At 37.9% G+C, this 13,001-nt stretch overlaps 2 protein-coding genes across 2 annotated transcripts; both read left to right on the top strand.

Moving 5' to 3' along the window:
- The first annotated feature begins 1,479 nt into the window (after positions 1 to 1,479).
- Positions 1,480 to 3,417, top strand: LOC112514897 (threonine synthase, chloroplastic-like). The gene is made up of 2 exons (XM_025121526.1): positions 1,480 to 3,176; positions 3,343 to 3,417. The coding sequence occupies exon 1, from the start codon at positions 1,607 to 1,609 to the stop codon at positions 3,164 to 3,166; it is 1,560 nt and encodes a 519-aa protein (XP_024977294.1). The 5' UTR covers positions 1,480 to 1,606; the 3' UTR covers positions 3,167 to 3,176; positions 3,343 to 3,417.
- A 3,579-nt stretch (positions 3,418 to 6,996) lies between these two features.
- On the top strand, positions 6,997 to 10,300 carry LOC112514740. The gene is made up of 2 exons (XM_025121344.1): positions 6,997 to 7,170; positions 9,227 to 10,300. The coding sequence occupies exon 2, from the start codon at positions 9,283 to 9,285 to the stop codon at positions 10,081 to 10,083; it is 801 nt and encodes a 266-aa protein (XP_024977112.1). The 5' UTR covers positions 6,997 to 7,170; positions 9,227 to 9,282; the 3' UTR covers positions 10,084 to 10,300.
- The last annotated feature ends 2,701 nt before the right edge of the window (positions 10,301 to 13,001 follow it).

The following is a 13,001-nucleotide window of genomic DNA, read 5'->3' as shown; positions in this document are numbered from 1 at the left end:
TGTGGTCATGAAAGTTCATCTACGATGACTATAATTTAGGGATGGTGATTTATCCTGACCCGGTGGGGAACCCGGTTCACCCGACCCGAATGGGGACGGGGATTCCTCGTTAAAACGGGTCCCGGGGCCGGGGATCCCCGCCCCGGTAGACTCAAACCGGGGACAGGGGGTGTTACTCAAACCGGGGCCGGGAATCCCCGGTAGAATCAAACTAAAAGATACTATTTTATGGGGTTTTATTGGGTTTTGACCGGCGATTAGTAGAGATTTGACCGGGGATGAGATGGTAATCTCCGTACCCGCCGGGGACCGGGGCTGGGGACGTTACTACAAACCGGGACCGTGGATTACAAAACCCGCCCCATCTCTGCCCCGTTGCCATGCCTACTATAATTCATTTGTAGTTGTCCATAAAATAAATCAGTACACAGGGGCAGACTATGTATGACCGAGTGGGATCCTGTAAACCTGCTCAACTTATTTTGTAAGTAGGAGGTTTTTAGGTATCAAAGGTGCATCCGCTAATTTTCATAGGTGCTTTGTGATATTAGAAAATATATTAAACATTAACTAAAAAACCGAAAAAGTATCTCGAAATCGACTAAAACAAACTGAAAAAATTCCTCGAAATCAAACAAAAAAACTTAAAAAAATCCCTCCAAAACGTGGAATTCGGCTAAAAGTAGGGGGTGAGCATAGGCGGGTACCCGCCCTATTTGACAGGAACCGAAACTGGAACCGGCGGTTCTTGATATATTGGAACCGGAACCGGTTAGAGCGGTTCTTGAATTTTTGGAACCGGAACAGGAACTGCCGGGAACCGGTTCCGATTCCTGGTACCCACTTCCTAAAATATTAAAATTTTGTTATTTAGAAATAAAAAATAAAACATTGCCAAAACACTAAATAAATAAACAAAAATACAAATTATACAGAATAATGATTACAAATATTGTTTAAAGATTACAAACCATAATAGACTAATAGTAAATGTTGAAAGTTTAACGATTACGTACTATAATTGTAAATGTTCAAAGTTTAACGATTACATGCTACGAATCCAATTAAACACACAATTTAAAAAAATACGAATCATTTTATCTCAAATTATGAATCTAGAGTTCTAATTTCTTAACCTAATTTAAATTTAGTATTTAAAAAAATTATTTTTTTAATTGAAAAGTTCCGGATACCCGGTCTCGGAACCGGTCGCGGTGGATATCCGACGAGTAACGGTTCCGAAAAATTGAGAACCGGAACCATTCTTAATCGGTTCCGTATTTTAGGAACCGAAACCACTCATATCAGTTCCAAGGTAATTCCTGTTCCACAAGTAAATACCCGGTTCCGCTGCTCACCCTAGCTAAAAACATATCGGACGGTTTTGCAAGCCTATGATTCACCTAAGTTGTGCCCGTTCGGTATGCAGTTATAAAAAACGGTATTTAAACCGATCAAAAATCATCCAATTTTTTTTTTGTCTGAAACGAAGCAAATCTGGACTCGTCGGCTGTAGTGAGCAGCCCACTCGTATAAGTTTACACTCCAACACCCTAACGAACCACCTCGCCGCCGCACACCTCCATTCTTCCCTAACCCTCCTCCAATGGCGGCCTCTTCTCTTCTCCGATCTTCCCCTTTCTTCCTCTCCCCTCAACAACCAAACCCTAGAACCATCAACACTACCCCTAAATTTCTCACCATCAAAGCCACAATCGACAAACCAATCGAAACAACACCCGCCATCAAGCACCGACGCCCCGCAGACGAAAGCATCCGTCAAGAAGCCCACCGCCGTTGCTCCTCCGAACGCGATAACTTCTCCGCCAAATACGTCCCGTTCAACGCCGATCCTGACTGCACGGAATCCTACTCGCTTGACGAGATCGTTTATCGATCCCGTTCCGGTGGATTACTCGATGTCCAACATGATATGGATGCGTTGAAGGAATTCGATGGGAATTACTGGAAAGCCCTCTTTGATTCACGCATCGGGAAAACAACCTGGCCTTATGGGTCTGGAGTCTGGTCGAAGAAAGAATGGGTGTTGCCGGAGATTGATTCCGATGATATCGTCAGTGCTTTTGAAGGTAATTCTAATATGTTTTGGGCTGAGCGTTTTGGCAAACACCATCTGGGCATGAATGATTTGTGGGTAAAACACTGTGGGATTAGTCATACCGGAAGTTTCAAGGATTTGGGTATGACTGTATTGGTTAGTCAAGTGAATCGGTTGCGTAAAATGAACCGTCCGGTGGTCGGAGTCGGTTGTGCATCCACCGGCGACACTTCCGCTGCGTTATCTGCCTACTGTGCATCTGCAGGTATTCCCAGTATTGTTTTCTTACCAGCTAACAAGATTTCAATGGCGCAATTAGTTCAGCCAATTGCTAATGGTGCTTTTGTGTTGAGTCTTGATACTGATTTCGATGGTTGCATGCAATTAGTTAGGGAAGTAACTGCTGAATTACCGATCTATTTAGCTAATTCTTTGAACAGTTTGAGGTTAGAAGGCCAGAAAACAGCTGCCATAGAAATCTTGCAGCAATTCGATTGGGAAGTGCCCGATTGGGTGATTGTTCCCGGTGGAAATTTGGGGAATATTTATGCTTTCTATAAAGGGTTTCATATGTGCAAAGAGTTAGGGTTAGTTGATCGGATTCCGCGGCTCGTTTGCGCTCAAGCGGCTAACGCGAATCCTCTTTACCTTCACTTTAAGTCGGGATGGTCGGATTTCAGTCCGGTGAAAGCTAAAACCACTTTCGCATCCGCTATTCAGATTGGTGATCCTGTTTCGATTGATCGAGCTGTTTATGCTCTCAAGAATTCAAATGGGATTGTGGAAGAAGCCACCGAAGAAGAATTGATGGACGCAATGGCTCAAGCGGACTCAACCGGGATGTTCATTTGTCCTCATACTGGGGTTGCATTAACGGCTCTGGTTAAGCTTAGAAACAGCGGTGTGATTCGACCTACTGACCGGACCGTTGTGGTGAGCACGGCTCATGGGCTAAAGTTTACTCAATCCAAGATCGATTACCATTCAAAATCGATCCCAGAAATGACTTGCAGGTTAGCTAATCCACCGGTTCAGGTGAAGGCTGATTTTGGGTCGGTTATGGATGTTCTCAAGAAGTACTTATTAAGCAAAGATTCGAAGCAGTAAACCATTGGATGTAAGTTTTGTATGTTCTTCCGATTCTTGGGCTTGCTTGTCGAAGTAATGGATGACATTGTAGATTAGGGGTTGTTAGTTTGTAACTTTCGTTTTTCCATTTTCGTAGCTTAACATCGAGGTTTTCGATGATTCGGAAGAAGTCTTGAATTTGTTTATCTTTGCAGATTGATTCATGCCGAGTACTTGTAGTCTGTTCTTGAACTTTAAGAGAATAAAGGGCCTGTTTCAGGGATTTTAGTATTTTGAAAGTGGAATTAGACGTTTCTATGACCGCTTTTATTCTTACATAGGTTTATCATTTCAAGAGACTATATCGTTTGTGCCAATTTGTATCTGTCTAGCCTCTTTTCGACACTTCGGGACAATCTGCCTTTGTCTTGTCTGGCCTCTGTTGGAGGGGGAGTGTTTTAAGTCTCACATCAACTAGATTTGGATCATTTCTCGGAATAATGTTGGAGTCTTCTTATTCTTTTTAAGGGTTTTTTAAGAGTAAGGGGCCGTTTACCAAATGTTTACCGGCAAGAAACAACACCTTCACTTACCTTACCGTGTAGCATTCTTGTACATTAAAATTGATTGTTGGCAAGGATCTTAAAACCATGCTTACGGGGTAAGAGTCTTTTTTGTCGCTTACCGGGTAAGACTCGGCCCTCGTTATACCTCTTACTTGGTAAGATTTGGTACCAAAGGGCCTTTGGCCTAGCGGTATCATAGCCCTTGGCCTTTTAGGAGGTCAGGGGTTCAAACCTCACCATATGTGAGGAGGGTGTGTGAGTTTATTTATTGCATTTGTCGTATATAAATATTATATACTTCAAAAAAAAAAAAATTTGGTTTTTGTCATGCTCAAATTGATCAATATATAATATAAGTGATATTGGTAAGCACTTGCCTAATAAGCTTCTAGTAAACAGTTCCTAACGGATTGTTTACCAAACGCTAACTGGTATCCACTTATCATTTGAGCATGATTATGTAAATGTTTGTAAGTTTTGTCTTGAGATCCAAGAATGTATCATCATATCATGTAAATGTTTGTTGTATGGAGAAAAAATCTGTCCCAAAATCACAGGTTGTATCTTTGTCCCATCAATGAAACTAAAGGGCCGTTTATCGGATGTTTATTTGGGTAAACGTTTACCAAGTCACATTCACTTACCGGATTAATATGACAAGAACCAAGAATCTTACCTCGTAAGAGCGAAGACATGGACCGATAATCTTACCCGATAAGTGATGGCGACGACTCTTACCACGGTAAGAGCTTACCAGGTAAATTGTTGCATATGATGTCGTTTTGGTAGATTAAAATCTTACCCGATAAGTAAACAATAGAGTTGAATTTTACCGTTAATCGCTTACCGGATAGGTGTTTAGGTAAACGGCCCCTAAGTTACATCATATTTTTATGTATTTTAAATTTATTTTATTCACATTTACTTTCTTTCTTTGATGACGTATATTTATGTGATTGACGGACATAAATGAAACCTAAGAATTTGAGATATCATGTGAATGCTACATCACACCTTATAATGTAGGTTCCACACTACACTCATGCAACCTCCATCTACTTCTTTGGCACCACCTCCCCTCGAAAACACCACACTTCGATGACCTCCGCCTCTTTCATGTTGTTTTTATGTTAGGGATTATTTAGTAATTGCTGAATGATTTAATGCAGAATAATTAAAAGACTCTTATGATATAGTGCAAAATAAAATATAATTGTTTAGTAATTGTTCATGATGAAATTCGGGTGCTCAATGGTTAAGGGAGACTTAAGATACAAAATCATTCAGAAAGTTTAGAACCATTAAGAGGCAGATTTTTTTTTTTGTCAAACAAGATTCACTTCTTAGCTATTCAAAGATTACCTCTTAATGGAATTATTAAGAGGTAAACAAACAACCCCTTAGCCTTATTTATTTCACCCTTACTGACTTCGTTGATCTGGCCACTAGTAGAGGTGTGGGTGTAATTTGTACGAGTAAGGTCTGAGGTTCGAGCTTGGGCACCGGTCATCTGCCAATGGGATGCATGCATTGATTTATCTCCCTTATAATGATCGAGGGGTCGGTGTAGTGGGGACGCCTCGAGGGTGGCGTATTCCCTTGATCAATCTCCACCTCACTTAGTTTTCTAAAGCTCGATAGTTAATACCCATCTGACGTTCTTCCCGTTGACAAGTTTCATACTCTACCTCTCAATTAGTGGCATCAGTAATTTCGGTGATTAGGGTCGAGAGTTAATTAACATAATCTAATTAACAGTTACACATATTGCTCAAAGATTATAAAATTTGCAACAATAAACACATAAATAACATTGATATCAAATCCTTAACTTTATTAACATAAATATTGGGTTGGTTCTACTGAGAAGGAGTGTGAAGATGAGAAGCATAAGAAAAAATCTTCCCCATTGGATGCACATTAGGATGAGATGCACCGAAATGCACCAGATTAATACCCGTATCAAGTGGGACTTATGGTTGAATTTGAGATTAAAGATGAAATGGTCTAGATCTCTTCTTACGCTTCTCACTTTAACTCTTATTCTCACACGATCCTTCACCCATAAATACTTAATAAACATATAAGTTGTGCATCATTCGATGCATGGGATGCAAAGTTTTATTGTAAAACAAAAATAAAAAGGGGCAGTATGAGGGAGGTTTGGGGGTCGTTTACTCGAACACTTATCCGATAAGTGCTTATAGGTAAGAGTCGACATTTTTTAGTCCATTAAACAACATTGTATGCAACAATTTTCTCTGGTAAGTGCTAACTGATAAGATTTGCCTCTTTCACTTATCGGGTAAACTCTCGACCCCTGTTATCATTCTTACCGGATAATATTCTCGATCCTTACCATGTTCATCATGTAGGGTAACACTTATTCGATAAGTGTTTACCGGTAAAATTTAACACTACCACTTACTTACCGGGTAAGACTTTAGTTTATCAAAACGGCATCGTATGTAACGATTTACCCAGTAAGTGCTTACCATAGTAAAGTCGTCGCCCTCACTTACCGGGTAAGACTCTTGGTCCTTGTCTCCCTATTACCGGGTAAGATTTTTGTTCCTTACCATATTCATCCGGTAAAATAATGTGACTTGATAAGCACATACCCCGAATAGCATTTGGTAAACGACCCCTTACTAATCATATGGTAAACGTCTCCTTAGCTTCATTTTAAAGCTTTAAACACTTGTATACTAGTTTTACAAACCTATATACCAAAAAGATCTAAAAAGAAAGAGAAAAATTGACCAAAACACCTCTCACGTGATCAACACGTGAGGATACTTAACGATAGCCTCTAACGGACGTTAAGATCAAGGATGAAAACTATAACAAAAAGCAAACCATTGGAGTAGTTGTTAAACTTGAGGGATGAAAATTAAAGTTTCCCAAACCACAAGTACGATTTTTGTAATTTACTCTAAAAATATTTTAAAGAGTAAATTATGATTTTGTCGTTATGGTTTGTTAATAATTTTTATTTTCGTTCCTATGATTTAGAAATTTTAATTTTAGTTCTTATAGTTTATAATTTATTGTTATTTTTGTCTTTAAACTAATTTTTTACTTTTAAGTACATGAAAGCAAAACATTAAAGAATTGTGAATCATATAAACCAAAATAACAATAAATAATAAATCATAATAAAGATGAAAATAGTAAGGAATTCTAAATTAGAAGGACTAAAATTATAATTGCTAAACTATAAGGACTAAAAAGCATAATTTCTAAACGATATAGCGATGGCGTAAGGTAAGTACGGTGAGCCGGCGAATTACCAGAACATTTTGATCCTTACACTTGGAAGCATGTGGTCGCAAGCTGGTGACCATGACATCCTTTTGCCGATGTTGTCTCTCTGAATCTCGCCCTTTCTAGAGAGAGAAACACACACTGTGTGTGAAAATGGATCTCTGCCTCCGGCGGTCTTCTCATCCATGTTCATCTTATTTCGATTATCAGGTAAACAAGAATATATTGTTTGATTGAATGAAATCATTTAGATTTTTGCTTCAGTAAAAGTTTTGGTCTGATTGCTTTGATTCTGATCAAATTAGGGTTTTTATTAGTTTATTTAATGGAATCTAGTTAGGTATTTTTATCGGTATCGTTTTGACTTCTTGTTTTCATCAATCTGAGGAAACTGAAATGTTGGGTTGTTGTAAATTTCACGAATGTTTTGTAGGGTTTGATGTGATTCATCGCTAATATTGCGTGTTTTAGTTGTTCATGTAATGTGTTTCGTTCAGTTTCCTGAAAATTGCAACGATTTAAGATGCTTTTTGTTCTAAGATATATATTGACCCAATTTTGCCCGGGTTTCATAAAATTAACTCCAGGATAATCTCAAATCTCAATTGTAAACTTAGAAAATCTTAACTGTTCCTAAATTATTGTTTAGAGAAATGGAAATGATTGCTGGAAATAAACAGTGGACAGTTAGGGAAAAAGCATTTACAAAACTGATCAGGTCCTCAGCCTGATAATATATCAGTGAGTAATCATCAGCTGAAAACTCGTCTGTGGGTAACATTCAGCAGGACCAGAGCCCAGGGTGCGATCCCTTTGACCATTGCCATAAGACGTCATCCAATGTTCTCGGGTTCTGGTTAGCTTACACGAGGGTGCACTGCACACCACCTAACCCATGTTCTAGCTGTTAACTAGTTACCCTATATTCTCTTGTGAATCCAATAACATGAAAAATAGACCGATGTTTTAACTAAAGTCACCAACATTCTTTATGGGACTCAACTCATGAAGCTTGTTTCTCACATTTGCTTATTGATTGTAAGCATGAAAGAAAGATTGAAACAAAGAGAAGGAAATATTTTGTAAATCTAACTGATGGTGAATGATGATATGAAGATTTCAAGAAATTGTGGAATAACCATAAACTTCATAATGTAATTCATTATGTTTTCAGCTGTTTCAAGTGGATCATGCATTGATTGGAAATTTGATCATAGAAATTGTATCATGTATTATGATTCGATACAAGAATCTTTTTGTTGCTAGCTTGAGTCACCCTTGTGGTTTAGTTTTAAGTATATAATATTTTATATATGGAAATACTCAAACGCACTCCTCACCTTGGTGAGGCTTGAACCTTGACCTCTAAGAATACAGCTTTTATTATCTACTTTTTGTTAATGTATGTGTGCCAAAGTATTGGCTCCGTGAGAGATTCTGTGTATCCTTAGTCCTGCTTGGTTTTTTTTTAGGTCTGTTTGGTACTCGGGACAAAATGAATGGGGCATGATTTAACAATAACTTCATGTCCTACATTTGGCGTGACATTAGACTAGGACTAGACGGGTTGACCAAAATAGGAGGAACAAAAATCAGAGAGATGAGACAAGATTGGTAAATTACTAAACTTCTCATGTCAAATTAAAGAACCCTAAAAACTTTGACAATTCTTTCACCTGCCAACTTTACTCGTCTGTCTGGCTGTGTCCAATTCAATGCTGTCCAATCCCGTCTGCATACCAAACACAATTTTTTCCTTGGAACTCCTTTTCACTTTCCATATTGCACTTCACCTTTTCTCTTTGCATGCTTGTAGGGTAAGTATATTTTAGGGGGCGTTTGGTACTCGAGATAGAGCACTACAAAAATTTGTTGTCCCACGTTTTCTGCGATATTAGATTGGGAGTCTGGGACAGGACATGACCTGAGTGAAAATAGGTGGAACAAAAATAAGAGATGGGATAAGATTCTTAAATTACTAAACTACCCATGTCAAATTAAAACCCTAAAACCTTCCATGAGTCTTTTACCCACCTATCTCACTATTGGACGTTCAGTCCTGTCTAAATACCAAACGCATCCTTAGGGAAATCACTAACTTATCTAACTTATTGTATGATATATGCTTATATGTTTCTGTTAGTGTTCTTGTTCCACCAATGTGATGATGATGAGTAATGTCACACAAGTTACAAAAACACAAACTTACTTGAAATCCCGGAAACTATGAAGCGATTTAACTTCTTGAAGATTTTCGATTTTGCAGCCCTCTGACCAGCTGGTACTGTTGACCCTGTAGTTTGGTAAACTTTTGTGTTAGACATGTGGGGTTTTGCTTCAAACGCCATTGCTGGTTCCTCTGGACTTAAGAACGATTCTCTTAGACCCGCTCAACCTTCTTCCGATTGCTCAGATGACGAGGTTTCGGTAAATAACAGCAGAGAGGAAGGTTTTGAGTGCCCAATTTGCTGGGAATCTTTCAATATTGTCGAAAATGTGCCCTATGTATTATGGTGTGGTCATACCCTCTGCAAGAACTGTGTCCTTGGGCTACAATGGGCTGTTGTGAAACTGCCAACTCTCCCAATCCAGCTCCCATTCTTCATATCGTGCCCGTGGTGCAACCAGTTGTCGTTTCGGCTAGTTTATAAAGGGAATCTCAAGTTTCCCCGAAAGAATTACTTTCTTCTTTGGATGGTCGAGAGCATGAATGGTGATAGAGTCAAGTCTCATTCCTCATCCTGCATGGACCATCTACCAGTATCTGGTTGGTCATGGAACCGAGGCTGGGCCAGCAATCAGTTGAGCTCGAGCCGAGGAAGTAACACGGTTGGACCGGGTGTCGGTGATTCCAATCGTCAACAAGATTCGCGGGTTACACATTCCAACACAGAAAGGCTCCACTCGTCTCTACGTAAGTCGTTAATCTTCTTTGTTCACTTAACGGCTAAGTTCCCTTTGGTCTTCATATTTCTGCTTATTGTGTTATATGCCATACCTGCAAGTGCAATCATCTTGGCAGTGTACATTCTCATTACGATTCTGTTTGCTGTTCCGTCTTTTCTTGTTCTGTATTTCGCGTACCCGAGTCTTGATTGGCTGGTAAGGGAGATCATCAATTAGCGATGCAATTTGTCGAACAAACTTGTTTGAAGTTGGGAAGACTTTAGTTTTTAAGAAGATCTGATCATGAGTTTGTAGATGGACAGTAAGATGGCAATTTAATCAAGTCTTTTTGGTGGGTGTTTGGTTCTTTTTATTTTGTGTTTCTGTTGATGCATTATATGGAGAGAAGGAGAGAACATGGTTAAATAAGAGAATATGAGAATGGTTAATATTCACATGTGATTACTCTGTCTTTATATTACAATGTTTTTTTTTATTAACCTGAATATCCAACCCGCTATGCGAGCCGACTAATCCTAGGGCGACCACCTGCTTTGCAGATGGTCCGGAGTCACCGCATTTGAATCTCCGTGGCCACAAGGGGATTTTTATTCCTACTTGGATTTGAACCTGGGACCTCCTGGTACTTTTGACCTTTGGAGTCAAACTCAAACCAATCAGGCACCACCCTTGTGGTTTTATATTACAATGTTTGTAGATAGTTTTTTCGAACATGACCATTCTATTCAGATAAACTGTTATTGTAGAATATCATTTAGCATGACTTAATAATCAAGTAAATTCAGACTACTTACCCGACAAAAGTTATTACCCTCACTTATTTTATTGAGTAACATTTTCGGCTTTTAAAAATTGATTTTTGTTACGCATCTTTTACCTGGTAAGCTTTGGCCTTCTTCACTTATTTGGTAAGATTTTTGGTTTTTTCATTACCTCTTACTGGGTAAGATTGTCGGTACTTACCATGCTCACTCGGTAAGCATTTGGTAAATGGCCCATAAGTGTCGACAACAAATACCAGTCCAATAAAACTAACATATCCATAACTCGATATTTGGGGCACATTTTTCGAGACTTCCTTATCATATGGAGTGTTTGGTACACTAGACATGATATGATAGAGCAAAACATAAATCGTTGTTCCATGTGTGGCAGTGACATTAATTTCATGTGGGAAAAACATGAACAAAGTGCAATAGGTGTGTTTTACCCCTACCTTATGGAACAACGTGGAACGAACTTATATATTATCAATATACTCTCAAAATAAAATTCATTCTCTTCTAAAATTTTCGAAGGATATATTTTGTTATGAAAATATTTATTTTATTATAATTTAATAAATTATACAAACTAATCAAAATATAGAAACAACTTATTCGGGGTAAGTTGGTCAATTATCGAATTCAGGCAACAAAAACTATTGGTTGGAGAACAAAAGGCAAAGGATCACGCGCGGAGTTTAAGGCGAATGAGTCCGTATAACATATTGCACGATCCCGAATCCGCATTCGAGAAAAACGGTGCTTAAAACACCAATCCAATAGAGAAAAGAAAGTTCTTCCGAGTTCTTTTAACAATGTTATCAAAAAGGCTGCTAGCAAAATGATTCGAACCCGAAAGAGCAAGGTGAAGGCTTTGGTGGGTGATTGGAAACACATGATCACACGAAAAGGACGGCGAAATTGTAGACGACTAACTCATAAGCTCGATCGTCCTACTTGTTTATCTCGAGAGCGGAATAAGATGCTTAAATTAGCCGCTCGTCAAGATCACCGTTGTTATTTCTTGAATCATAATCGAGTAGAAGAAGGTGCTTAAATTATCTGATGCCCACATCACCATGTTTGTTTATTGAATCATAATCTAATGGAAAAGGTGCTTAAAGTCTCATCTTGGTATATTGTTTGATCAGAATGACGAATTTATAAGATTTTAAAACTAAAACCAACCCCGATCGAGCTTGAAATGAAAAAAACGATACATAAAATTTATACGAGGATACATTTGACATAAAAACGTTGACGGAAATCGGACCATTCAATCAAGGATCGAGATGAGAGGTTTTGTTAGTTTAACAACCCATCCTTGCTGCTGTTGGCCCCTACAATTGATCTTCATCTTTTTGATATATTTTCTTTCAATTCTTCATCTTTTACAAAAATTTAAAGGAGCACGTATATGTATATAAAAAAGACGAAGAAAACGATAAAAAAAGGAAGATCAATGATAGAGACCAATGATGGTAATGGATAGTGAGAAAACAATAATGCGGCGATGAAGGGTTTGAATGACACAAAGTTTGAGAAAGATAAAATCAATTTAGGTTTTTTTACTTTAAAATATTCATAGCCGATTTTTAAGTAGTTTTTTTTGGGTTAAAAGAATGTAAGTAACCAATTTTAAGAGTTCTGATGGTTTATTTATTGAAAAAATTTCGAAGACTTGATCATTTAACATAAAAAAAAGTTTAATGATTTTTTATTTAAAAAAGTTAAATGACTTAATGATTCAAAATAAGAAAGTTCATTAAGTTTTTTTAGAATTTATGTCTTTTTTATTATGATCTCGTCAATAAGAAACCTGTATAATTAAGGGGTCGTTTACCAAACACTTATCCGGATAAGTGCTTACCAAGTCACATTAACCTCACCAGATGAAGATCGTAAGGACTAAAAATCGTACCCGGTAAGTGTGAGATAAAGACCATGAGTCTTACCCGGTAAGTGATGACGACAACTTTTACCACGGTAAGTGCTTACGTGCTTACCGGGTGAATTGTTGAATACGACGTTTTGATGGACTAAAATCTTATCCGATAAGTAAATAATAGTGTTAAATTTTATCAGTAGGTACTTACCGGGTAAGTGTTTGGTAAACGGCTCTTAAATGTTTAAAAAATAAAAATAAAAATTTATTAAATATATGAATTATTTTAATAATTTAATTAATTTTGTAATTTTTAAAAAATTGTCTGTAAATTTAAAATTCAAACGGTAGAATTATAAATGATTTTTAGAAGTTGGGGTTTCAAAACTCTTATTAGTCGATTTCAATCTATAGCAACAAACTCCATATTCCCGCTTACAATCGATCATCTGATTCAAAACCCTAACGAGAAAGGGGAACTCACC

This window comes from Cynara cardunculus (assembly GCF_001531365.2).
Source record: "Cynara cardunculus var. scolymus isolate 2C chromosome LG 6, CcrdV1, whole genome shotgun sequence".
Taxonomy (NCBI): domain Eukaryota; kingdom Viridiplantae; phylum Streptophyta; class Magnoliopsida; order Asterales; family Asteraceae; genus Cynara; species Cynara cardunculus.
The sequence above is the reverse complement of the archived record's forward strand: the minus strand, read 5'-3'. Positions and strand labels throughout refer to the sequence as shown.

Coding starts and splice junctions, on each gene's coding strand:
- LOC112514897 (XM_025121526.1), top strand. CDS start 1,607: ATGGCGGCCTCTTCTCTTCTCCGATCTTCCCCTTTCTTCCTCTCCCCT.
- LOC112514740 (XM_025121344.1), top strand. CDS start 9,283: ATGTGGGGTTTTGCTTCAAACGCCATTGCTGGTTCCTCTGGACTTAAG.